We start from the raw sequence: 23,480 nt of genomic DNA, 5'->3' as shown, positions 1-23,480 counted from the left end.
CTGATAAAAATACATCCTTCTGAGGTTCTCGAAATGGTCAATAGTGTTTTATTGGAACGTCCTGATCGGGAAAGGAGTACACTGTAACACAGAAGGTGGTAAGAATGGGTCGGACTATACCTGTATTCAGAACCATCTGGAGAAAGTATCCGTTTGTTTATTTTAGGAATGAGACATACACTATTAAATATTAACTGAGCCTATTCTGTAAATATTAACTGAGCCTATTCTGCTTTGGGAATGCAAAAGAAATGTAAAGGGCATTGGAAATCCCAAATGTCAGGGAATTTGCAAACGTAGTAACAAGACAAAACAGTCATATAAGATGTTTTGATTCAGTGCCAATTTTTTATGTTGTAGAATTCAAACGAGTAAATCAACGTGTGTTACGATATTCAGGATTAAGTTCACATGAGAGATAGGACCTGAGCTGATTTTAGATCAAAATAAAGGCAAGAGGAAGTGTCAAAAGAAAGAAACATCCTGCAATGTTTCTGTGAGAGATCCTGCTGGAATGAAAAAGTGAATTCTTTCTCTGAGAAAAAGCAGGGATCACAGGTCTCCCAGCTGAGGCCAATGTCTAGAACAGAGAACACACACCTTCCCAGAATAATGTTAAATGACAGAACACGTCTACAAACATCTATTTTCAGTGGGCTCTCAGGGTGTCTGGGAGTCCTGTGATTTCCAATAAGGTTTTTATTTCCCACCACAAGCATCGCACCGACTCAGAAGATGAACTTCGAGAGAGGGGAACAGTGACGAGCACTGTGGTTTCACTCCTGGTGCTTCCTGGGACCATCCTCACCTCAACGGAGACCCTCGTAGAAAGAGCACCAACCTCAGACCCAGTTTCTGCCCTAATGCAGTGCTACCTGCTGCTTCCCATGCATCTCACCTCCCTAAGGAGCTGTCGCCCAAGCAGAGAGGTGGCACACATGAATTAAGTGGAAAATACGCAGACACTGAATATCGTACATCAGATGAATTATACAAGACATATAAAGAGGTTGAAAGGATTGTAGATTGGGGTAGGAGACTTGAGCTTAGAAATAAATTGGATGAAGTGTTCTAAGGAGAGTTCACAGAATACGCTCTCAAAAGCACATAAAATTTTAACCAACGTTTACCATAAGAGCACAAGGAAACACTCAGAAAATGTAAACCATTATTTTGGATAAAGAGACATCACATTAGGATCCTGAAAAATTCACAGAAGGAAAAATGCTATCCTAAATCTCCAAGAAAGCAAGGTTTAAAATTTTGTGACTCCAGTAAATAGAACAAATTATTCTGTGTTAAATGAAAATATAAACAGGCTTTACTAGGACATGATGGGGAAGAGAAGATGGCTTCTTAAGGAACAGGGGCATTGAAAGGGAAGGAGAGAATATCCCCTTTTTTCTAGAAGAGAACTGAAATAATAAACAAGGTCAATGCTAGAGAAGAGAACGTCTCCCCTTTTTTTCTAGACAAGAGTGAGATATCCCCAAGTAATTTATCTTAACATACACTTGTGACATACAAGGATTATTTTCTACTAATTATAAATGAAGAAACTAAATTTAAATAGCTTGCCCAAAGCTACACAGCTGATAAGTTAATGGCAGGAATCAGTGTTCCTGTATTGCTTTTGCAATGATCAGATAATCGAATCCAAGGTGGGTAAATTTCCATGCTCACTTGAATGGTTCTCAAATCCAACCATTAGTATAAAGATATAATTCATACAGCCAAAGATTTGGGTCTCTTATCTCTGTGCCAGCAGCATATCCAGGACCAAAGACGTTTTTCATGATGTAGCATAAACTTCCAACATTTCTATCTCGACATAGAACAATGACGTGTTAAGGGAAGAAACGGTATCATCCTATTGATGGACAAGTAGAGACAGCCATAAAAAAGGCCAGCTGTGTGTTTAAGGAATATAAAACAACTGAAACTAAGGCATATTTTCATTCAATTTCAGAACAGTGTGGATAAAATGATCTTCAAGTGATGCAAGACAAAGAAAAATGTTAAAAACCAAAACAAGCTGTAAATAAAGAAATGAGAAACAGAACGGCTCACATTTCTCAGCAGCAACACTGAATGCCAGAAAACAATGGTGTAAAATAACTATGAAATCATGATAGAAAATAATTTTCAGCCTGCATTTCTCAGCTAATCCAAGCTACCCAAAAAATGCAATTTTCATTTCTGCCAGGATCTGAAAACTAAATAAATTTCCATTTCATCCTTTCTTAGGAAGTTCTTGGATAATGTGTCTCAGCAAACTGCAGGAACACATCAAAAAGAGAAGAAATCGTAGGATTCAGGAAATAGGGAATCCAATTCAGAATAACAACAAAGAAAAGCCCCAAGATAAGAACTGTGCAGAAGAACTGGTTAGCAACCAGTCCAGAAGGAAGCAGGGACACTCTAGGGTACATTTTCAAATACTGTCACAACATAGACTGTGATATGCTAAATGAGAAACTCCTTGGCTCAGGTCATGATTTCCAGGTCCTGGGATGGAGCCCCACGTCGGTCTCCCTGCTCAGGGAGGAGTCTGTTTCTCCCTCTCCCTCTGCCACTCCCCCTGCTCGTGCTCTCTCTCTCTTTCTTTCTCACAGATTAATAAATAAGATATTTTTAAAAAAGGAAAAAAACTTGGATTTTGAGGGGTACCTGGGTGGCTCAGTCGGTTAAGCATCCAGGTAACTCTTGGTTTCGCCTCAGGTCATGCTCTCAGGTTCGTGAGATGGAGCTCTGTGCTGGAGGCCCAGGGCGGAGCCTACTTAAGATTCTCTCTCTCCCTTCCCATTGCCCCTCCCCTTGCTCACATGCACACACACACTCTCTCTCAAATAAATAAATAAATAAATAAATAAATAAATAAATCTTTAAAAAAAAAAGAAACTTGGATTTTGAGGTGGAAATGAAGAGCACAAAAATGGTGAAATGTGGAGAGATATTAAAGATTTTTCTTGGGGCGCCTGGGTGGCTCAGATGGTCAAGCGTCTGCCTTTGGCTCAGGTCATGATCTCAGGGTCCTGGGATCGAGCCCCACGTCGGGCTCCTTGCTTAGCAAGGAGGCTGCTTCTCCCTCTGCCTGCCACTCCCCCTGCTTGTACTCTCCCTCTCTCTCTCTCTGGCAAATAAATAAATAAAATCTTTTAAAAAAAAAAGATTTTTCTTAAATTCTTTGTAATATGTAGGACTAGTGAAAGCAAAAATTTCAGCATTGTCTTGTAGGTCATGTAGCAGAAACACACAATAAAGATAACAATAATAACGTTAAAGATGAGGATGGAGAAAACAGACCCATTTAGTTGCAAAGTTCTACATTTTAAGTGAATCTTTACCATATGAATTGTAAGTAAGCTGTACAAAGGTTAAAGTGAATATGCTAATTTTTAGAGCAGTCACTAAAAAAAATTAAAGAAGTATATCTAAAATGTCAATAGTTAACAAATGAAACTAGAATAAAAAATTTTTTTTCAAATAATTATATAGGGTCTATCCTAGGAACAAGTTTGGTCTGACATTCAAAAATCAGTCATTGTAATTAACCTAATTAACACATATATAAAAACTATACAGTTATTATTAGAGATGAAAAAAACATTTAACAAAATTCCATACCCATTGATGATAAAAACACTCAGAAAATTGGGAACAGAATAGAACTTTGTCAATCTAGTGAAGGACATCTGCAAGAAGCCAACAACGAACAGCATACTTAATATCAGAAATGTTAAATATTTTAGCTCTAAGATAATAAACAAGTCAATAATGTTCACTCACACCACTTCTATTCCACATTACTGGAGGGGCTAGGCAGCACATTAAGACAAGAAAAAGATGAAAAGGCTGAAGAGTAAGTGATAAATTGAAACCTTTTAAGAGATGAAATCACCTTTTACAATTATATATCAAAAGAAACCTATAAAATTATAAAATTAATAAGTGAATTTCTTAAGGGCATGGGTTATAATATTAACAGGCAAAAATCAATTATATATCTTATATATTGTGGCAAACAATGAGATAATTAAATTTTAAAACTTGCATTTAAAAGAATGTAAAAAACCCAAAATATTTAAGAACAAATTTAACAAAAGGCACGTGAGAGCTGTAAACTGAAATCTAAAAATCGGTACTAAGAGAAATGAAAGGCAAATTTACAAAGTGGAGATATATATCATGTTCATGAATTGGAAGACTGAATATTGTTAAAATGAGTATTCTCCCCAAACTGATCTACAGATTCAATAAAATCCCAATTATTGTCTCAACTGGATTTTTTTTTTTTTTAGAAACTAAAAAGCAAATTCTAAAATGCATATGGAAATGTAAAGGTTCTAGGACGAGGCGGGATCTGGTTAAAGCCTATGCATGATCTTTCAGGCCTCTCCACTGGCAATTACCCAAAGGGTAGCACACACTGGTGCTCAATGATAGAGGGGAGGTGGTGGTGGATACGTGGTGGACGTTGCTTGCTTGTGATGCCTTGTGAATGAAGATCCATCCTAGGTGAAGAGCCACACAGCTCCACTAGAGGGCAGACGAATGTTCCCCACATTCTGCAGAAGCTCATCCTCCTACTACAGGAGGGGAACAGAAACAGTAGGGAAGGAAGAGCACGTTGGGGAGGAAAGAGGAACTTGAGTTTGCCTTTTCTCAAAGAAGGTGAGGGGCTATCACCTAAAGATGCTGCCTTGCCTGCTACTTCTCCTGGGACAAGGTATGAAGCTAATCCCACAGGGAAGTTTGGGGTTAATGTTGATGTCGAGTAGAGGAGCAGAGGATCTGAGGCTGCCCATCGGAGGATGAGGGAAATGGATTAGTAGGTTAGTGCATTCTGACCGAATAACAGTTGGAAGAACAGTTGGAAGAACAAAATGGAGGCAGTGCCAGGGTTCTTTGGGATCCGAGGTGACACTGAAGCAAACAGTAAAAAGACCTTCCTGCCTGGGGACCAGCTTGTCAGCCCTCTCTCTCTCTCCCTCTCTCTCTGAAACTAGGCTCTGTGTTCGGTGCTCTCCTCTCTCAAAAGCCACGCAGGGCCATCTGTCAACGCGGGACCTCCTTGACGATCGAGTGTGAGGGCGATACCCAGCTCACCTCAATGTTCTGGTACCGTCAGCTCCCAGGACAGAGCTTGACACTGATCGCAACTGCAAACCAGGGCATGGAGGCCACTTATGAAAGTGGATTTACCAAAGACAAGTTTCTCATCAGCCCTCCAACCTCTACGTCCTCCAATCTGACTGTGAACAACCTGAGCCTCGAAGACAGCAGCTTTTACTTCTGCAGTGCTAGAGACACAGTGCCCGGCACAGATCAGAGAGCTGAGCAAGAACCTCAGCTAGCTACCTCCTGCCCGGCTCCCACCCAGATGAGCCCGAGGCCCCAGTCAAGGCCCCCGGCAGCGGGCAACCACAGGTGCAGCTGTTCATGTGCTTGTGGGCGGGTCTGGGTGTGAATGGGTCGACTGGCCAAGGGGAGAGAATCTGCAGGACAGACTGCAGGACGAACCACAGGACGTGCGGCGACCAGGAGGCTGAGGATAAAATTTCTTCCGAAAGAGTGTTGAGAAGTACTTGGTTAAAGACCATCGGATATAGTTTGCCTTCAAGTGGCAGGGTCAGAAATGACCTTTAACTATTTTATCTCAAGGCTCTATTTAGCTTGCTTTCCATCAGTATGCTTCAGAAGGCTCTTGGTCACCTTGGTATCGTACTGGTCCATTAGACCGATGGCATTATGTCGCATGTTCTCAGGGAGTAGGAACTAGCGCTCGTGATGCCTCAGTGTGACATACGCATGCCAGACCAACGTAAGGTCTGCAAAAGTTCAGGGAGCTGCCACATCGATGAGCTTCTGAGTAGCCCAAGATCTGGGACATGTTGGATTAAACCCTGTAAAGTGAGAGATGAGCTGCTGAACCTCACATCGTCTGCCAAGTAGAAAGAGCTGCAATGCTTAGTGAGTCTCTCTGGACTTTGGAGTTACCATACACTATAGTTGTGGTCCATTTTTTGTGTCATCTGTAGGCTGGGGCAGCGTGAGAGGGGGATCTGTAGCAGAACAAGGCGTGATTAAAGCTGCACTGGGCCATAAACCAAGCTGGCCCAGTGGTTCTCCAAGTGCCTGTGGCAGATAGGGATTCTCTGTGGAGCCCCTGACATTCCCCAATAAGAGAATCACTAAGCAGATGCAAAGAGTTTTAGTGCAAAGCCACACTCTTCTCCCTGCCAACAACTTCGTTTCCTTTGAAAAACTGCCCCTAGGTCTTGATTTAATGCGTCATCATGACTTTCAAACTGTGTGTTAGCTGACCCTCAAATCTATAAGGCTGGACATGCACAGAGTATTCTGTTATTAACTGGTAAATATATGGGACCAGACTCAAGCACAGCTGGAGGAAGGCACAATTCTATTTCAAAAGCAAGCGTGAGTCTCATGGTACCCGCTCCTACCCACATGCCTTCACTGTCAATCCACGCCCAAGGGTGCATGGGGATTTCCGATTTCCTAATTCCAGGTGAAAAAGCACAGGCCTGTTTTCTGGATCGGGTTGCACGTTACTCTGGAATCATCCATAGAGTCTAACACAAGTGTGGTTTCGAAAGGGAGTGGTGAAGGGAAATCCTCTCAAGGGCCACAACTTGAGCCCGTAAATCTGGATGTTCACATTTTATGGGAGGCGAGATGTCCTGGGGTCATCGAGACATCTGTCACATGTTCATCTAGACTATTCTCTCACATTTTCTCCCTCTTTGCTTCTGTACTGCATTCTGGGTCCTTTCTTTGGAACTACTGGCCAGTTTACTAATTCACTCCTCTGTTCCAATAAGCCATTCAACCCTTCTGTCAACTTTGTTTATTTAAATTATATTTTCATTTCTGGTAAATCTACTTGGATCTTTTACAAATATGGGTGGTCATTTCTGAAAGCATCTTGCCCCTTGTGTATTTTTAAATTATTTTCTTTAAGGATATTAAATGTCTGCTTGGAATTTTTATCTGTTAATGCCAACATCTGATAATGTTTTGCATCTTTTTGTTTGTTTGTTTGTAGCTTCTGCTTCCTGTCACTCAGGGTGGCTTATTTTTTTATGTATTATATAATTTGATGTTGTGCATTATATAACTCATCTTTGGGAATTCCTTAAAACCTGGGCTAAAAGGAGGTTTTCCAGGAAATACTTATTTTTGCTTCTGTCAACCAACTGAGTTGTAACAGACCCAATATTTTTTTTTTTAAGGATTTTAAGGCTAAGAAGCCTACAAATTCACCTACAGATAAGCCTCAGATTGCCAGCACCTGATATTGCAGAAAAATTGTCTCCTAAGAAGCAGTACAGTATCGTGGGAGGAACTTGGTCTCCGTCATCTGGCAGACCTAAGTTTAAAACTTGGCACTTGGGTGGCTCAGTTGGTTAAGTGGCCGACTCTTGGTTTCAGCTCAGGTCGTGATATTAGGGTCCTGGGATTGAGCCCCGAGTAAGGCTCCGCACTCAGCAGGGAGTCTGCTTGAGGATGCTCCCTCTCCCTCTGCCCCTCCCTCCACTCGCTCTCTCTCTCTCAAATAAATAAATAAATCTTTTTTTTTTAAGATTTTATGTATTTATTTGACAGAGAGAGAGAGAGAGGGCACAAGCAGGGGAAGTGACAGACAGAGGGAGAAGCAGGCTCCCCATTGAGGAAGGAGCCCAACGTGGGACTTGATCCCAGGACCCTGGGATCATGACCTGAGCTGAAGGCAGACGCCTAACCAATTGAGCAACCCAAGCATCCCATAAATAAATCTTTAAAAAAAAATAAAACAAAACAAAACAAAAAAACAAAAAAACCTTGGTTCTACTGCTTTACCTCTCGGTGTCACAGATTCATTACATTTATCCTCGTATATAAAACGAGGATAATACGAAATTAAAAAATGAGGAACGAGAATTTGTTTTAAGAATGAGATGATATCACCCACATAAAACACATAATACTGTGCCTGGTGGAGACAAAACACACAGTTAATTTAATACTGCCTAAATTTCTTTCTCACTGTAATATTTGAAATTTTACCACTAGCAATTCCTTCCTCAAGGCTGGGTATTGCCCTCTCTGGGAAAATTTCATTTATTATTGCCATTGTTTCTCTTTCTTTTAGCTATTTTAATTACAAAGTCAATATGTATTATTGTAAAAATTGAAATCACTCACTTAAATAAAATTAGATCATATGATACATACTGTTTTATTATTTATTCTTTCAACCCAAGAATATTTCATAAATACCATTTCATGTCACAGATGTACTTTACATGTGCCTGGGTGGCTCAGTCAGTTAAGCGTCTGCCTTCAGCTCAGGTCATGATCCTGGGATCCTGGGATTGAGTCCTGCATTGGGCTCCCTGCTCAGCGAGGAGTCTGCTTCTCCCTCTCCTTCTGCCCCTTCCCTTGCTCTTGTACTCTCTCTCTCTCTCTCTGTCTCTCTCTCTCTCAAATAATTAAGTAAAATCTTTAACAAAAAAATATTTTTTAAATATACTTTACATTAACTTTTGTAGGACTATTTCAATATATTGATGACTATTCTTTATATCAATTTTACCATCAAAACTAATGGCAAGGTAAATATCATATGCTAGACGACAGGGTTGTTTAATTTAAAAGCAATAGTATGTGTGCTGATTTATTTCCGTTACAGACTCAGCAGGGAACGTGAAAGCCCTCCCTTTACATGACTGGCCCCTTCGTAGTTAGTTCTCAGCTCAAATACCATCTCCCCAAAGAGATCTTTCCTGACACCTTAGCTAATACAGCACTTGTCAACCCAGCAGTCACTCACACCTATTACCACTTTATCCTGTTTTAATAATACCTAACCACCACAGTTTGATATAAATATATATACTATATACACATAATATATATATTCTTATTTATTATCTGCTTCCTGTCACTACACCTCCTCACATGCATGTAGACACACACAAAAATACACATAAATGCCATGAAAGCAAGGACATTTCCTATCTTCTTCATTGCTGTTTCCTTACAGCCTAGAAAAACTGCAGGGACATTATAGGAATTCAGCCAGTATTTACTGAGGGTTACAGACTGAATTGCGCTCCTCTAGAATTCATGCAATTACAGTCCTAAGCCCCACTATTTTAAGATGTGACTGTATTTGGAGATTTGGTCTTTAACTTAAAAACGAGGTCATTAGAGTGGCCCTAATCCAATCTGGCCAGTATCCTTTTCAGAAGAGATGAGGACATCCTAGGAGAGACACTAGGGTTGTGCCCACAGAGGAAAGGTCACATGAGGACATGGTGAGAAAGCCATTGCAAGCCAAGGAGAAAGTTCTCAGGAGAAACCAACCCTGCTGACACCCTGATCCTAGAGCTCTAGCTCTCAGAACTGGAAGAAAGTCGGGGTGCCTGGGTGGCTCAGTCGTTAAGCACCTGCCTTCAGCTCAGGTCATGATCCCAGGGTCCTGGGATCGAGCCCTGCATCGGGCTCCCTGCTAGGCTGGAAGCCCGCTTTTCCCACTCCCCCCTGCTTGTGTTCCTGCTCTCGCTATCTCTCTCTGTGCGCCAAATAAATAAATAAAATCTTTAAATAAAAAAATAACTGGAAGAAAGTCAATTTTTATTGTTTAAGATACCTAGCCTGTGTTAATTTTGTTATGGTAGCACCAGCAAACTAATACATTGAGTAAATAAATATGATTCAAAAGAAAAGAGGAAAATTTGCCAAGCAGTATGGATTTCCCTGGAGAAAAAGTCCACAAAAGTATTTGACTTTAGACAATGTAAGCCCATAAGCAAATGAACCAAATTGTCCTAATGGGGACAGAAGAGGTGTTTCGACTTATGTTTGAATAGAAAGGTGGCCCAACAATGTGTCAGCTCCCTCTGCTGCATTCCCATGGCTGGGGAAGGGAACAGATGTTATGGGTTCTAGAGACCTAAGCCCAGAACCTGCTCAAACACAGTGGCCCTGCAGTGGAGGGTCCTCAAATTGGAACAGTATTGATGCCTGTGTGGACTGAGCACTCATGCCGAGCCTTGGAAGACATTTGGAGATCCTCCTGGACAGGCTGACCAATAGGAATTGGACTAACCAGTGGCTGCCTTCCAAATGGACTACACATTCTAGAGTTTTTAGAATTCAAATGAGCAGAGAGAGCCCAATGGACTGATTGGACTTATTACTGAATTTGGCTTATGGAGCTCAATCTGGATCTAATATGATTTAGAAAAATAAATACGCATGTCATTTATTAAACTCTGAGTATCATGGAATAAGTCAGGGCTACTACAATAATAACAACCCACATGGGTATTGCTCTTGGACTCTCTCCTGCCTTTGTTCCACTTACTACCCCCCAGAAGATGCTGGAGCCGTTTAGGCAGATTTAATAGGCCCAGGGATGGGACAAGGAGCAATGGAGATGTGAACAGAAAGACCATTACTTTACGGGAACCAGTCTTTTGTCAGAGTGCTAAAGTCTCCATTGCCAGACGCTTTCCACTCACCCCTCAAGTCTGAGGAATAGATAAAATATGCAAATGGAACTTTGCTCTGGGCACAAAACTTGCCTGTCTTCCTTGGCTTCAAGGTGGGGAGCAGGACGAGGGGGAGAGAAAGGGCAGATGCCCCCATTTAGCCAAATGGCCGTGGCCTGTCTACACGTCCACACCTCTGTCTCAGTGTGTTTTTCTGGACCACACAAATCCACCCTTCACTATCCAGAGTCAGTGACTCCCAGGCTCAGATAGTCAAGAAAACAGTTCTTACTGGACAAGAAGAAATTGTGCCATGGGAAAATATGTAGTTTAGAAAAAAATAATGGAGGAAAGGAGCTGGAGGTCGGAGAAAAGACAGCTCAGAATTTGACAATGTGGTTGAAGAGCAGTGAGGGACACTGGGGCCCAAGGTGGAGTTGACTATGATTGGAGGAGAAATACCTGAGTTGTGGGGGAATAGTGAGGGGCTTGGGGTGAAAGTGTTACAAAAAAAAAAAAAAAGACAAGTGATTTGGAATCTGACCAAAATTTACTTTTCAGACCACTGAGAGGTCCAAAAGCCCCCAGTGTGGAGCAACAGTATGGGGAATGAACTTAGTTTGAGTAGAGAAAGGGTCTGGTGTCAACTCCACGTTCATCAGCCAGGTGACCCAGGAGAAGTCACTTAACCTCTGAGTTTCAGATCCTTTGTTTGCTTGCTTCAAGTTTTTATTTATATTCTAGCTAGTTAACATAGAGGGTAATATTGGTTTCAGGAGTAGAATTTAGTGGTTCCTCACTCACATACAACACCCAGTGCTCATCACAAGAGCCTGAGAAAGTGGCGTTGCTGCCTACCTCATGGGGCTGCCCTGGGGATCAAACAAGGAGAAGGGAAGCTGAATGTCCTCTGGTAGAGAGCAGGCAGGCTCTAGAGTCGACTATCATGCTGAAATCCCATTTCTACAACGTACTGGCTGTGTGACCTTGAACAAGTTACTCCACCTCTATAAGGCTCATTTTGTCATCTATGAAATGGGCAACCTCATAGGTGGTTGTTAAAATAAAGTGAAAAAAGATCCATGAAAGACTTAGGCAATGTTTGGTATAGTAAGCATGAAGAAACTATTCACTATTATCATAATTAAAAACCAGTGGTGGGGCGCCTGGGTGGCTCAGTCCATTAAGCGGCCAACTCTTGATTTCAGCTCATGATCTCAGAGTGCTGGGATTAAGCCCCAAGTCTGGCTCTGCACTCAGCGAGGAGTCTGCTCCCTCTCCTTTGGCCCCTCCACTCTATCTCTCTCTCGAATAAATAAATAAATAAATAAATAAATAAATAAATATTTACAAAAACAAAACCCAGTGGTTTGATAGGCTAATTGTTAATGAACTACGAGACTGTCTTAGAGAAATGGTTCAGAAGGAAGATCATAAGGGCTGCATAGACTTATCCAGTTGAACTTGGGAAAAGGTAGACCTGAATCCATCCTACAGGTCTGAGCTTAAAGCATGACATCATACTCTCACTTAGAGCTATTTTCTCTGCCTATAAAGTGATTCCTGCTACGTTCAAGAAAACTGATTTCATACTATATTTTGGGTATAATAGTGTATTCTGAGGAGGAGCACAAAATATCAGGCAAAAGCTAGTCTTAAGGCTTTAGACACGGAAAACCCTCAAGCTCTTGGGTGTTCCCTTTTAGACAGAGTCAAAGCCACAAACTCCTATCCAAAAATTTCCTCCCTATTCCCCAATTTCCTATCTTCTACCAAGGATCACCTCCTCATAGTGTACCTGTCCAGGGAACACCGCTATGTATTCCTCTTCTTATCTGCTACCACAGGACTTCCTAGGAACACCCCATGACAAAGGGACAAAACTAAATAGCATATCTGGTGACATTACAGGGAAAGCCTCTATTATTGAGGCTCCACAACCTGAGTCAGCTACCCATGAGCACAGAGAGACACGTCATCCGCTCCTTAGCTGTGGCCTAGAGTGGAACAGGGCCATGACAAGGTCAAGCTCTGAGACCAGGTGCCAAGTGGAAGATTCATTCAATCTTCTATTTCTGCCAGGGAGCCAAGCATCAGGAGGGACCGGGAGGTACATTTTGTTCTCTGGAAACCTCTGGCTCGATTCCAAATAAACCTTCTCTTATATGGCACCTGCACCAATTCCCAAACTTCCAACACTGTCCACGTCTTCTGGTAGCCTTGAGGCCACCTCTGCCATTTTTAGATCTGTATTTGTGGGCAGGACAGAACCTTGCTGGTTCTCAGTCTCTTCCTCTATAAATGGAAATAATTTCATTCTGCATGTCTCACAATTAGAACACTTGTGAACAGTCAAATTCAAACGTATCAGGCAAATGCCCACTTAACGCCTCTTTCCAAGTGCTCCTGTCTGCAAGCCTTGGTGGGAAGGAAAGCCAGCTGAAAGCCCAGACCCCCACGAAACTCTGCCTCTCCCTTCTCTTCACCTCTTGACAGTGGGATCCTGGTTCCCCAAAGCCTTGGATGTGACCTTCCTGCCCAGTGGTTTCTACTTGGGAGAAGGGTCTTCATGCTTACAGATACAAGACTTTTCTCCCCTTGTGGGGGCTCCCGGTCACTAGCAGCCAGGTTTGCTTCCAGGATCAGCCTTTGCTTAGAGTAAGATGAATAAATCTCCATGTCAGAGGAACCTGGCCGTTCTTCCTCCTCTTCTCATCTCAGACTAAGAAGGACCAGCTGTGATGTATGGGGGTTTGGCTTCTTCCCCGCACCCCAGAATCCTCCCAGGAGTCAGTTGGTCTTCCTCTCTGCCCTCACAAGGTAAGTTTTCTTATCACCTGTGGGTCACAAATCCATAGATGGCCAAACACAACAGAGCTGACACAAGGCTGAGGGAAGGGAAAGCTACAGGTGTGTTTGGGAGGACCGGCGATCCTCCACTCTCACGTCCACCCTCTCCCTCACTTTGGGAGCTATAAAGGCTCTCCACCAGCCACTCAGCTCCTATACTTCTGCCATGATGAATCCACTTCTGATTCTTGCTTTTGTGGGAGCTGCTGGTGAGTTCCATGCATGACTTCAGGCCGCACTCGCCCCCCTCCTAGAAGAGATCCCTGCTCCACTCTTGCTGCTCATCTGTATTTACCTGGGCTCTGAGAGTTTATCTCCTGTGTCCGGCAGCCCTCCTTCCCATGCTTGGGCTCTGTAAGCCTCACCCCTCCCACCTTGTGCTGACCCCACTCCCGACCCTGTCATTCATCCCTTTATTTCAGGACTTCTTTGGGAGAGATTGGAAAGGGAGACCAGGTGCGGGTGGTCCATGCAATGAACCAGGAGTCTTGAGGCTTAGTTCCGGCAGCTCTGGGATAGCTCCCCTAGAGCTGTCCTCAACCCCAGGTACGCCAAGGGAAGCTGAAAGAACACTCATGCCAGAGTCCTAGACCTAGAAATTCTGAGTTGGCGTGGGGTGTGACCTGTGCATTGAATTTTTAAGTTTCCCAAATGATTTTAGGATCCCCAGGTGTGCAGCCAGGGTTGAGAACCACCATTCCTTTGGCCAGTGACAGTTGGCCTACCTTTGTCCTGCCTAATGGGCCTGGGGGCTCCTCTCCCTGGGCGCACCATGCAGATTTTCAGTGATGGGAAAAGCTGGGTATAGCCAGGGCTACTTAGCCAGATTTTCCCAGCTAGGCCAACCCATCCTGACAATCTGGGGCTCAAATAGCCATGAGGAGTATACCAGTGATGAGAAAGAGAAGCACTGAGTGGAAAGATAGCGCATTCAGACCCGTGTCACATTGACTGCACTGTGAGGGCATTGTCTGTGTCCTTGCCCCAGAGCCCCCAGTAGAGGTCTGTGCCCAAGCCCCAGTGGGCACCTGGCCATGTGCCCTGCAGACACACCAAGAGACTCAGGAGAGCTCCATGCTATGATACCTACCAGGGATGTGATGCTCCCCGCCTGCCGATCTACCATCTCTGTGCTTATTGAGGACTTCTAATCTGCATGATCCAGCCACAGGGCTCTGAACTCCACCCGCCCACATCTGCTGAATTGGCTTCTCCCTTCCTGTCTCCATTCAAGTTGCTTTCCCCACTGACGACGATGACAAGATCGTCGGTGGCTACACCTGCGCGGAGAAATCCGTCCCCTACCAGGTGTCCTTGAACTCGGGCTACCACTTCTGCGGCGGCTCCCTCATCAGTGACCAGTGGGTGGTGTCCGCAGCTCACTGCTACAAGTCGTAAGTGCTGTGTCTCCCAGAACCCTCTCTGAGAGCTGGGGTCAGCCCGGGAGTGCGGAGGTTGGGGAAAATGGGTGGGTGGGGACAAGAAGTTGTCACCGGCCACCCCCGCTCACAGGAATGAGGGGGCAAAGAGGGGCATTCAACAGAAAGCCTCGCACATCCAAAACCAATAGATGAAACAGCAAAGGCTATGGATCAGAACAGCAGGGAGGGACTCTTTTGGAGTGGTGAGGTCCAGTGGGAAAGCAGCGCAAGGACCTTGTATGAGTAACCTCTGCAGGTCTGGGGAAGGAACCAAGACTTTGTACTTCTACCAAGTTTCTGGGAGATGCTCTGGCTGCAGGTCCCAGGGCAGCACTTTGAGAACCACTGGAGTAGGTCATACAGGATGATGGCGCTCACCAGACCCAGAAGGGAGAGAGTAGAAGTCACTTGCATGTAGTTAGCAAAATTACAGAGGATGAGGAATATATGGGGAACTTCAGGTCGGTCATTTGTGCCTGTGGTTGTGTGCCTGGTGCGAGGGAGGGTTGTGGGGGAGGTAGCTGGAAAAGCAGGCTGAGGAGCAGTCCCCATGTCATCCCCGCTCCATGACCACCTACCTCTGAAGGAGAAAGTTCTTGGTCTCACCCCTGCTTGTACCCACCACCCCTCTCCTGCCAGGTGATTTTGCCACACTCCCACCCATGAGCAGGTGACTTGACCCTTCTTATGCTGAGACCCCTGGTACACATGGCCTCCTGGGGAGCAGGATTTGAACACCCAGGGCTGTGGGGCTGGTGCAGGAGGGCTCCAGGCAGTGGACTTATATAGAAGAGTGGAAGGCTAGACCGCATGGCTGTCACCCCCTTCGTCAGAACAGAGAACGGGCCACCATGGGAGACATGCGGAGCCACAGAGCTGACCAGAATGCAATCTTAAACCCTGGAGAAAAGCAGGCATACGGAGAAAAGGGTCTCCCCATGCTTGTCTTCCCAACAGCCGCATCCAAGTGAGGCTCGGAGAGTACAACATCGATGTCAAGGAGGGGAATGAGCAGTTCATCGACTCGTCCAAAGTCATCCGCCACTCCGACTATAACAGCTGGACCCTGGACAATGACATCATGCTCATCAAGCTCTCCTCGCCTGCCGTCCTCAATACACGGGTGTCCACCATACCTCTGCCCACTGCCTGTGCGGCTGCTGGCACCCAGTGCCTCATCTCCGGCTGGGGTAACACCCTGAGCTCTGGCAGTGAGTAGGACCCTCCCTATGTCATCCTCCAACTTCCCCACATTTCCCAGAACCAGGCCTGCCCCTGAACTTGAACCCCACTACATGCAGGACTCTGTGCTGGGTCCTCAAAAGAGGTGAAGCTTTAAGGAGTTGACCCCCTACAATCAAAATGTAGGACAAATATAGCACTTGCTATTGTCCCATCTAGGGAGGGGTTCAGCAGGGATCAGTCTGGAAACTAAAACCCATTGTTCCTTGCTGGAGCTCACGTTCTTTTGTGTCCTCTCTGCCCTCAGTGTTCAGCACTGGATTGCTGTCCCCCACCCTGGCCTGACTCACATTCCTTCTTTCCTTGATCTCTCCCTGCTCCTCAAAGCCAACTACCCTGAACTGCTGCAATGCCTGGACGCCCCGCTGCTGAGTCAGGCCCAGTGCAAAGCCTCCTACCCCGGCCAGATCACAAAGAACATGGTGTGCGCCGGCTTCCTCGAGGGAGGCAAGGACTCCTGCCAGGTGACTTGACCCTTCCTATGCTGAGACCCCTGGTACACGTGGCCTCCTGGGGAGCAGGATTTGAACACCCAGGGCTGTGGGGCTGGTGCAGGAGGGCTCCAGGCAGTAGACTTATATAGAAGAGAGGAAGGCTAGACCGCATGGCTGTCACCCCCTTCGTCAGAACAGAGAACGGGCCACCATGGGAGACATGCGGAGCCACAGAGCTGACCAGAATGCAATCTTAAAAGGTTCAGATGACATAGGGCTCTGTTGGCCCTTTTCGCCTTCTTTATAAAACTTGTCCCACCTTCTTCCTCCCCAGGGTGACTCTGGTGGCCCTGTGGTCTGCAATGGAGAGCTCCAGGGAATTGTGTCCTGGGGCTATGGCTGCGCCCAGAAGAATAAGCCTGGAGTCTACACCAGGGTGTGCAACTTTGTACGCTGGATTAAGCAGACCATAGCTGCCAACAGCTAAAGCCCCCCAGTCCTTCTGCCGTCACTATGCTAATAAAGTGCACCTGTTACAACTGTCTGCGTCCCTGCCTGCTCCCGCCGGCCACCGCCCCCTGGGAACATCCTCCCAGCTGAGGTCAGGCTGGGCTCTACCTCTTGAAGATGAACAGACTGCCCCATTTCCCAAAATGCGTTCCATGGAATACTAGATTAGCAGTGTGTGAAGAGATGGAATCCAAAAAAATAATAAGCAGGGGCTCACGGGGACTATTTTCTAGAGAAAAATACATTTCAGAAGGCTGCATTAAAGAGGTTCCTTGACCTTGGAACTTCCCCGGGGTCTGGAGTGCAGTGCTCATGTGCGCCCATCCGGGGCACGGCTTGTGCGGCCTCACCACCTCCTGTCACTGGCACCCAGAGCTAAATCATCTCGGAGACACTCGTGCCGATCACCGTGGCCTCTGCTGAGCCCCTGATACACGTGCTCTTTCTAGCCCAGCGTGCACTCCCTCCCGGCAGCAAAAGGCCGCCCTGGGCCCTCCTTCCCACAACCTGCTCATGTGTCTGAGGGAGACAACCTAGCTCCCTGGGTCTCCATCCGTCACACTCCTTTGAAATCTGCCTCTTATTCATACCATAGAACGATACCCATGTGTGTCTACCACACTGGGCACTTTCCAGACATTTTCACTCAAGTTCCTTCTCCCCTCTGAAGTGGTTACTATCCCAGGGGTACAGGCAAGAAAGTAGAGGCTCAAAGAAAGTGGCCAGCTTACCAGATCCCTCATCCAGCAGACAGTAAACCTGAGTCTGGCTCCTCGTTAGCTGGCCCCAAGGCCCGTGTCCTCCCTGCCCCCTCCCTGTCCCCCCCACCGTCCCTCCTGCTGCAGTGGTGACCTGAGATGCTGCCTGGCTCTCAGCCCTGCTCCTCTATGGCTCTCCAGGCCATTCTCTGCCTCCCTGTACTTCATGAGGGTTCTGGTCCCTGGCCCTCTTCCAGCCCTGTGCTCAGAGAGATGCTGCACGTTACATCAATTCCTGATTAATACCTTGCCTGACCTCCCACAACTCCCAAAATAGAACCAGAGCTCCTTATCCTGCAGATGTAAGGCTCTTCCTTCTCTGCCCCTCCGTCTCTCCAGTCCTCCCCTCTATCTCTGCTCCAGTGCTCAGAAATCCCAGGGGCTCCTCCAACAAGCCATGGACCTCGAATCTTTAGCCCTGGGCATTACTGGTCCATCTGGCTTGACGCCCTTCCCACCTGCCCCTTCACCCTCTTCAGAAAAGTCATTTCTGATTCATTCTGCCCCGGGATCCTCCTTCCCCACTCCTGTGCTGGCCCTGTTGGTCCTGTGGTCTGAGCGAGGAGTCCTCCTCCTGAGGATGCTTACTGCTGCCACAGTCCTGTTCCTGCTGCCTAGTAACTGTGGATGCATCTACCTGGCATCCAACGGTGAGCTCCTTAGGCAGGATATCTTGTCTTGCTCATCCTGGCATATCTAGTGATTAAACAATGCCTACAATATACTAGGCAGTGGTGGAATGATTGATTAAAGTATGAGCTAGGATTGGAGGAGCATGTATGGAAGAAAGAAAGCACCTTCCAGAACACTGGTTCTCCAAGTGTGGACCCTGGCCCCGGGGGGCACCAGAATCATCTGGGAATTTAGGAGCTGTGCCAATCCCTTCAGACCTTCAACAGTGCCAATTCTGACCCAGACCTACTGAGTCAGAAATTCTGAGATGGAGCCCGGCCACTTGCATTTTCCAAGAATTCCACATCATTCTGATGGACACGGAAGCCTGAGAGCCATTGCAGTGGGGGTATCCCTCGGCCAGTGGTCTCTGGGGAAGCAGCGGCCACTCACATTTTCACTATTTTCAGGGACCAGAAGCTTCATGTGTATTATCTGATTTAGATCTCTGCATAACTCCCTAAGGTAGGCTTAGCAGCTCGCCCTGGGCCTCACCGACAGGACTGGAGACCCGGGCAGTCTGGCCTTGGGAGGTGGGCTTCCCTGAGGGGCAGAGCCTCAGTGGTCCCACCAGAGCCCCAGAACTTAAACATGGAGGCCCGGGTGCTGGTTCCAGCTCTGTCATGTCAATCATGTCCCATGACAGGAACAACTCACTTAGCCTCTTCAGGTTGCAGTTTCATCTGAGGAAATTAGGAGACAAATTTGGGGTTTAAATGAATCTATGAATGTGGTCCGAAAGTTTCAAGAAGGGGCACCTGGGTGTCTCAGTTGGTTAAGCCTCTAACTGGTGGTTTCAGCTCAGGTCATGATCTCAGGGTCGGAAGATGGAGCCCCAGGCCGGGTTCCAGGCTCAGGGGAGAGTCTGCTTCCCCTCTGCCCCTCCCCCTCATGCACATTTTCTCTCTCTCTCTGTAAAATAAATTTTAAAATCTTTTAAAAAAACAGTTGCAAGAATTACAACCGTGAGATTCAATTTGTGTATCTCCTTCCCAGGTCTCAGCCTCCAGAAAGGCATGAAGGTTAACACAGTTCCCCCTGCGGAGTGTGTGTGTGTGGGGGGGGGGTCCCCTCCAGCACCAACCACATTCTTCTCACGCCCTCAAGTGGCCACCCCGAGATGGCAACGATTTAAGTCTAAAATAAATAAGGAAAGGCTGCCCCCTGCTGCGCAAGATGATGAATGAAGATGATGAATGATCCCACCTGCCTAACTCCTCCTACAAGGGAAAAAAAGAAAAGCTGCGCGTGTTCCTGGGCATATCGACAGTGTGACTGAGTAGCGAAGATGGGACAAACTCCATCAGGATTGAAAGTAGCTGCGACACCAAGACAGAGTGGTATTCTTTGTAAGGCCAGTTGGGTTGAGGGGTGGTCGAAAGGAAACTTACTTAAAGAGTAAATTGCTGATAGGGGGGTGGGAGGATGGGTTAGCCTGGTGATGGGTATTAAAGAGGGCACGTTCTGCATGGAGCACTGGGTGTTATGCACAAACAATGAATCATGGAACACTACATCCAAAACGAATGATGGAATGTATGGGGATTAACATAACAAAAAAAAATAAAAGAACAGAACAACAACAAAAAAAGAGTAAATTGCTGATAAACAAAAGGGGTAAACGGGACAGGAAAATATGTGGACATAGATCAAAATAAATCACTACATTGATGAAAGTGTTCCTCAAGGTGGGACAGGACTAAAGAAGAAGCTTGCCACTTTCCACTTGTTGAAAGCAATCAATGACCCTTTATCCAGGCAATGGCAGAGTGTTGTGAGATCCTTCACTATTCCTGAGTAAAATGCACAGACTATCTCTCTTTTTCTTTTTTCCCTAAATTCTAGGAGCCACGTTGTTGCACCCAGCCCGTGGCACCATCAGATAGCGTTCTGACATTCTCCACGGCTGACACCTGCCCAAGGGGCAAGCAGTGGGTCCCAAGCCCCATGCCAAAATGGAAATACCCAGGGTAATTTTGTGCTTGATTGTTTATTTAAATGCATATCAATAAACCCACTACTAGAGATTTTTAATGCAAAAGATCCTGAGGACTACTCAGAAATATGCATTTTTCACAAGCTTCCTGAGTGATTGGAGACCCCGATAAGCAAAGTCAGGACCATAACACATCTTCTTACATAAACTGATCTTCTTTGGAAAAATAATGACTTTGTAAATGAAACAAGTAGGTTTTTTTAAGTAGCCCGTTTCAAAATATTACTTAAAGCAATACTTTGTTGGTATTTTCTTGAAAATTTTTATTAACTTTTATTTTAAATAGATAATATAGCTATATGGCTCAAAAAATGAAACAATAAAGTTGAAACTAAAAATGTTATTTTTACTTCTATCTTGTTTCTGTCTCCTCCACTCAGTCTTAGTAAGCAATCACCTTGATCAAGTTCTTTTGTATCCTTCTAGTGTGTCTTTGTGCAGAACCAAGCAAATAAATGTATAATTCTTATGCTCCCCCTTTGCCGGACAAAAGGTGGTGTACAGAAATGCTAATCTGCAGCTTGCTTTTCTTCCAGTTAACAGTATATCTTACCTTCCCACAGCAGGGAAACATTTGTGTTCTTTTTTAACATTGCACGATATTTCATTTTGTGGATGTATCCCAGGTGATTTATCCAGTCCCTTCCTGATTGGGTACTTGAGTTTTCCTGATCTTTTTGCTACCCCAGATAATGCAAATATTTTACATTTTTTTACTTGTATGCAAGAATAATCATAGGATAAACACCCAGATGAGGGTTTTCCAGGTGAAAAGGTAAATGCATTTGTAATTTTCATAGATATTTCCAAATTGGTCCCCACTTAGGTTGTATCATTTTTTGTGAAGTGTATATTCCACCACACACTAGCTAATGGTCTTTCCTAATTCAATGTTGTCAATCACATTGGTGAACAGATATTTTAATGCAGTTTTTGTCTGCAAGATTTTTTCCCTATGGTGAAGCACCGTTTGCATTTCTTTTTCTCTCAGCCATCTGTTCTTTGCCACTTTCGTTGTGCTGCTGGATTATTTTCTTACTGATTTCTAGGAGTTCATCATCTACTGGGGAGATCAGCCCTTAGGATGAGGATTGCAGATGTTCTTTCCATATTGTCATTTCTTTTCTGATTCTGTGTATATTTTTCCGTGAAAGTGTGTCATCATTATGTAATGAAGTCTGTCCTTTTTTTTTTTTCCTTCTAGATTTTAAGTTATAGTTTGAAAGGCAATAAAAGGAAGCACCATCGAGTGAAATGAGATTTAGGCCACTCAACCAGAGGTTACATTTCAAGGTCATCTTGTGCAGGAAAATAAAACATCGACCGCATCTTAAATGTGTCTGCCCCTCAGGGAAAAGAGGGGAAGGCGGTGACCGTGATTACATTTGAGTGTTCCTGTGACTTTATGTATGCAGCTCTCCACATCCACTTCCCCAGCTCCCTTTTCCTAACCCTGATGTCTGAAGTCCACGAGCAGAGAGGCGGGCTGACAACGCACCAGTCCCTCCACACCCGCACCCCCTTGGAAATACTCTGCGCTCTCAGCTGTCGTTTTGTCTCTATCTAGGGAGCCCTACCCCTGAGTAGCTCACGTCAGTTCCCCTCCAGACCACCCTAGAGGTCCAGAGTTGGCCTAAGGGACGGTCTGAGTATTGAAGGATCCCATTCCCAGATGAAAGTTGTGGCCTCTGAGTGACACAGTCTCAGGGGCAGGCCCTGGGTAGAAAGGGGGCTGCTTCTTCTTGGGAGGGTGTCTCCCCACAATGAGTGATGAGTTTACAGAGGGGCGGATACCAGGGAAAACTAGCCCTTGTGCCAACTGGCCTCTCAAAGACACACAGCTCTGGGGAGCCAGGAGTGTCCTGAAGAAAGCGGCCCGTCTGTACCCTGCCGCCACCTCACAACATGGGGAGTGATGTCACCGACCTGCCCTCCAATGCCCTGGAAGGAGCACCTGCTCGGGTGGCTTCTTCCAGACTCTGATGGGCAGAACCATGGGAGGGGTCGTTTTTTGTACAAAGCTGTAACATTGTGGGGACAGGGGGCCACGGTGATTCAACTCTACGAGAAAGCTTTACAAAAACCTTTCTGCCTGTCCCGAACCCCAGTTTCTCCACTCTTCTGAGTCATGGGCCCAAGGGTGGTGCGAGTCAGAATGCCTCCATCCCACCCCTATTCACCTGTCAAGCCAAGACCATGGATAAGGACAGGCTTAGATCAGGACTGAAGCTTGCAGACAGAGAGCCCAGGTGTAAGAAGAAGGCCTCAGTGGCCCCTCGGGTGAAGGACTCTGGGAAACTCCCTCATCCTAAGCCCCACAGAACTCATGGCAAGGTCAGTGGGAAGGTGCATGGAAGGTGACCCATCCTATAGAGGAAGAAGCCAGAAATATCCCGGCCCTCCATGGACCCGGTCACTGTCTCCAGGACCCTGCCCTCTTCTCTCTCGACCCACGTCCTTTTGATGGACCCTCAGAAAGAATTGAGAAAGTAGTGTGGGGCCCACTGGATAGATGCTGGCCATGTTCTGTGGCCCCAAGAGTTATTCTTCTGTGCAATATCTATAAAGCACAGGAGGGATTTCTTATACCAGAGTCCTCCAGAGACCAACCAGGGCCCCCTCTCCTTTCCATGCCTCAAATTTGTTTGCTTCCTTGCTCCATGTCACTGTGTGAACACTGAACTTTTCTTTGGAGAAGGCACCAGACTCACAGTAATAGGTAAGACATACGCTGGGTCTTTCCAGGCCCCTTGTAGGTGAAAGTAGGTCCAAAGCGTCCATTTTTAGAGTGGCCGTATGCTGATGTGTATGATTTTACCTTCGGCCCAGGGACCAAGCTGACAGTTGTCGGTAAGGTGGGGGGGTCTCCAGGGAGGGTGTGATGGGGAGGATTCTATCCTGGGAGATGGGGGAGGGAAGGGATTGCCCAGGTCTTGGATCCTGGTTAAGGAGATGTCATCTCCTTTTCTGGGAACCAGTACATGGGAGGGTCCCTGTCAGGGCAAATCCACCCAGCCACCGGGGGGTCCTCTGTAAACTCAGAGCTGAGCCTCAGTGGTTAAGGCAGAGGAGGAAAAGGAGATGGTACTGCCCCT

The 23,480-nt window shown here is 45.8% G+C and overlaps 1 protein-coding gene across 1 annotated transcript; it reads left to right on the top strand.

Moving 5' to 3' along the window:
* Nucleotides 1-13,513: 13,513 nt before the first annotated feature.
* Nucleotides 13,514-16,993, top strand: LOC116630705 (anionic trypsin). Its single transcript, XM_032401429.1, has 5 exons — nt 13,514-13,561; nt 14,587-14,746; nt 15,731-15,984; nt 16,343-16,479; nt 16,784-16,993. The coding sequence occupies exons 1-5, from the start codon at nt 13,519-13,521 to the stop codon at nt 16,934-16,936; spliced, it is 747 nt and encodes a 248-aa protein (XP_032257320.1). The 5' UTR covers nt 13,514-13,518; the 3' UTR covers nt 16,937-16,993.
* The last annotated feature ends 6,487 nt before the right edge of the window (nt 16,994-23,480 follow it).

Source organism: Phoca vitulina, unplaced genomic scaffold (assembly GCF_004348235.1).
Source record: "Phoca vitulina isolate PV1807 unplaced genomic scaffold, GSC_HSeal_1.0 scaffold4, whole genome shotgun sequence".
NCBI classification, from domain to species: Eukaryota; Metazoa; Chordata; class Mammalia; order Carnivora; family Phocidae; genus Phoca; species Phoca vitulina.
Note: the sequence above shows the minus strand (reverse complement) of the source record. Positions and strands in the feature narration are given on the sequence as shown.

Bases quoted from the DNA above. Each gene is read 5' to 3' on its own strand.
- LOC116630705 (XM_032401429.1), top strand. From the start codon at position 13,519: ATGATGAATCCACTTCTGATTCTTGCTTTTGTGGGAGCTGCTG. The intron at 13,562-14,586 runs GTGAGTTCCATG...TCTCCATTCAAG, and splicing joins TGCTTTTGTGGGAGCTGCTG to TTGCTTTCCCCACTGACGAC. The intron at 15,985-16,342 runs GTGAGTAGGACC...TGCTCCTCAAAG, and splicing joins TAACACCCTGAGCTCTGGCA to CCAACTACCCTGAACTGCTG.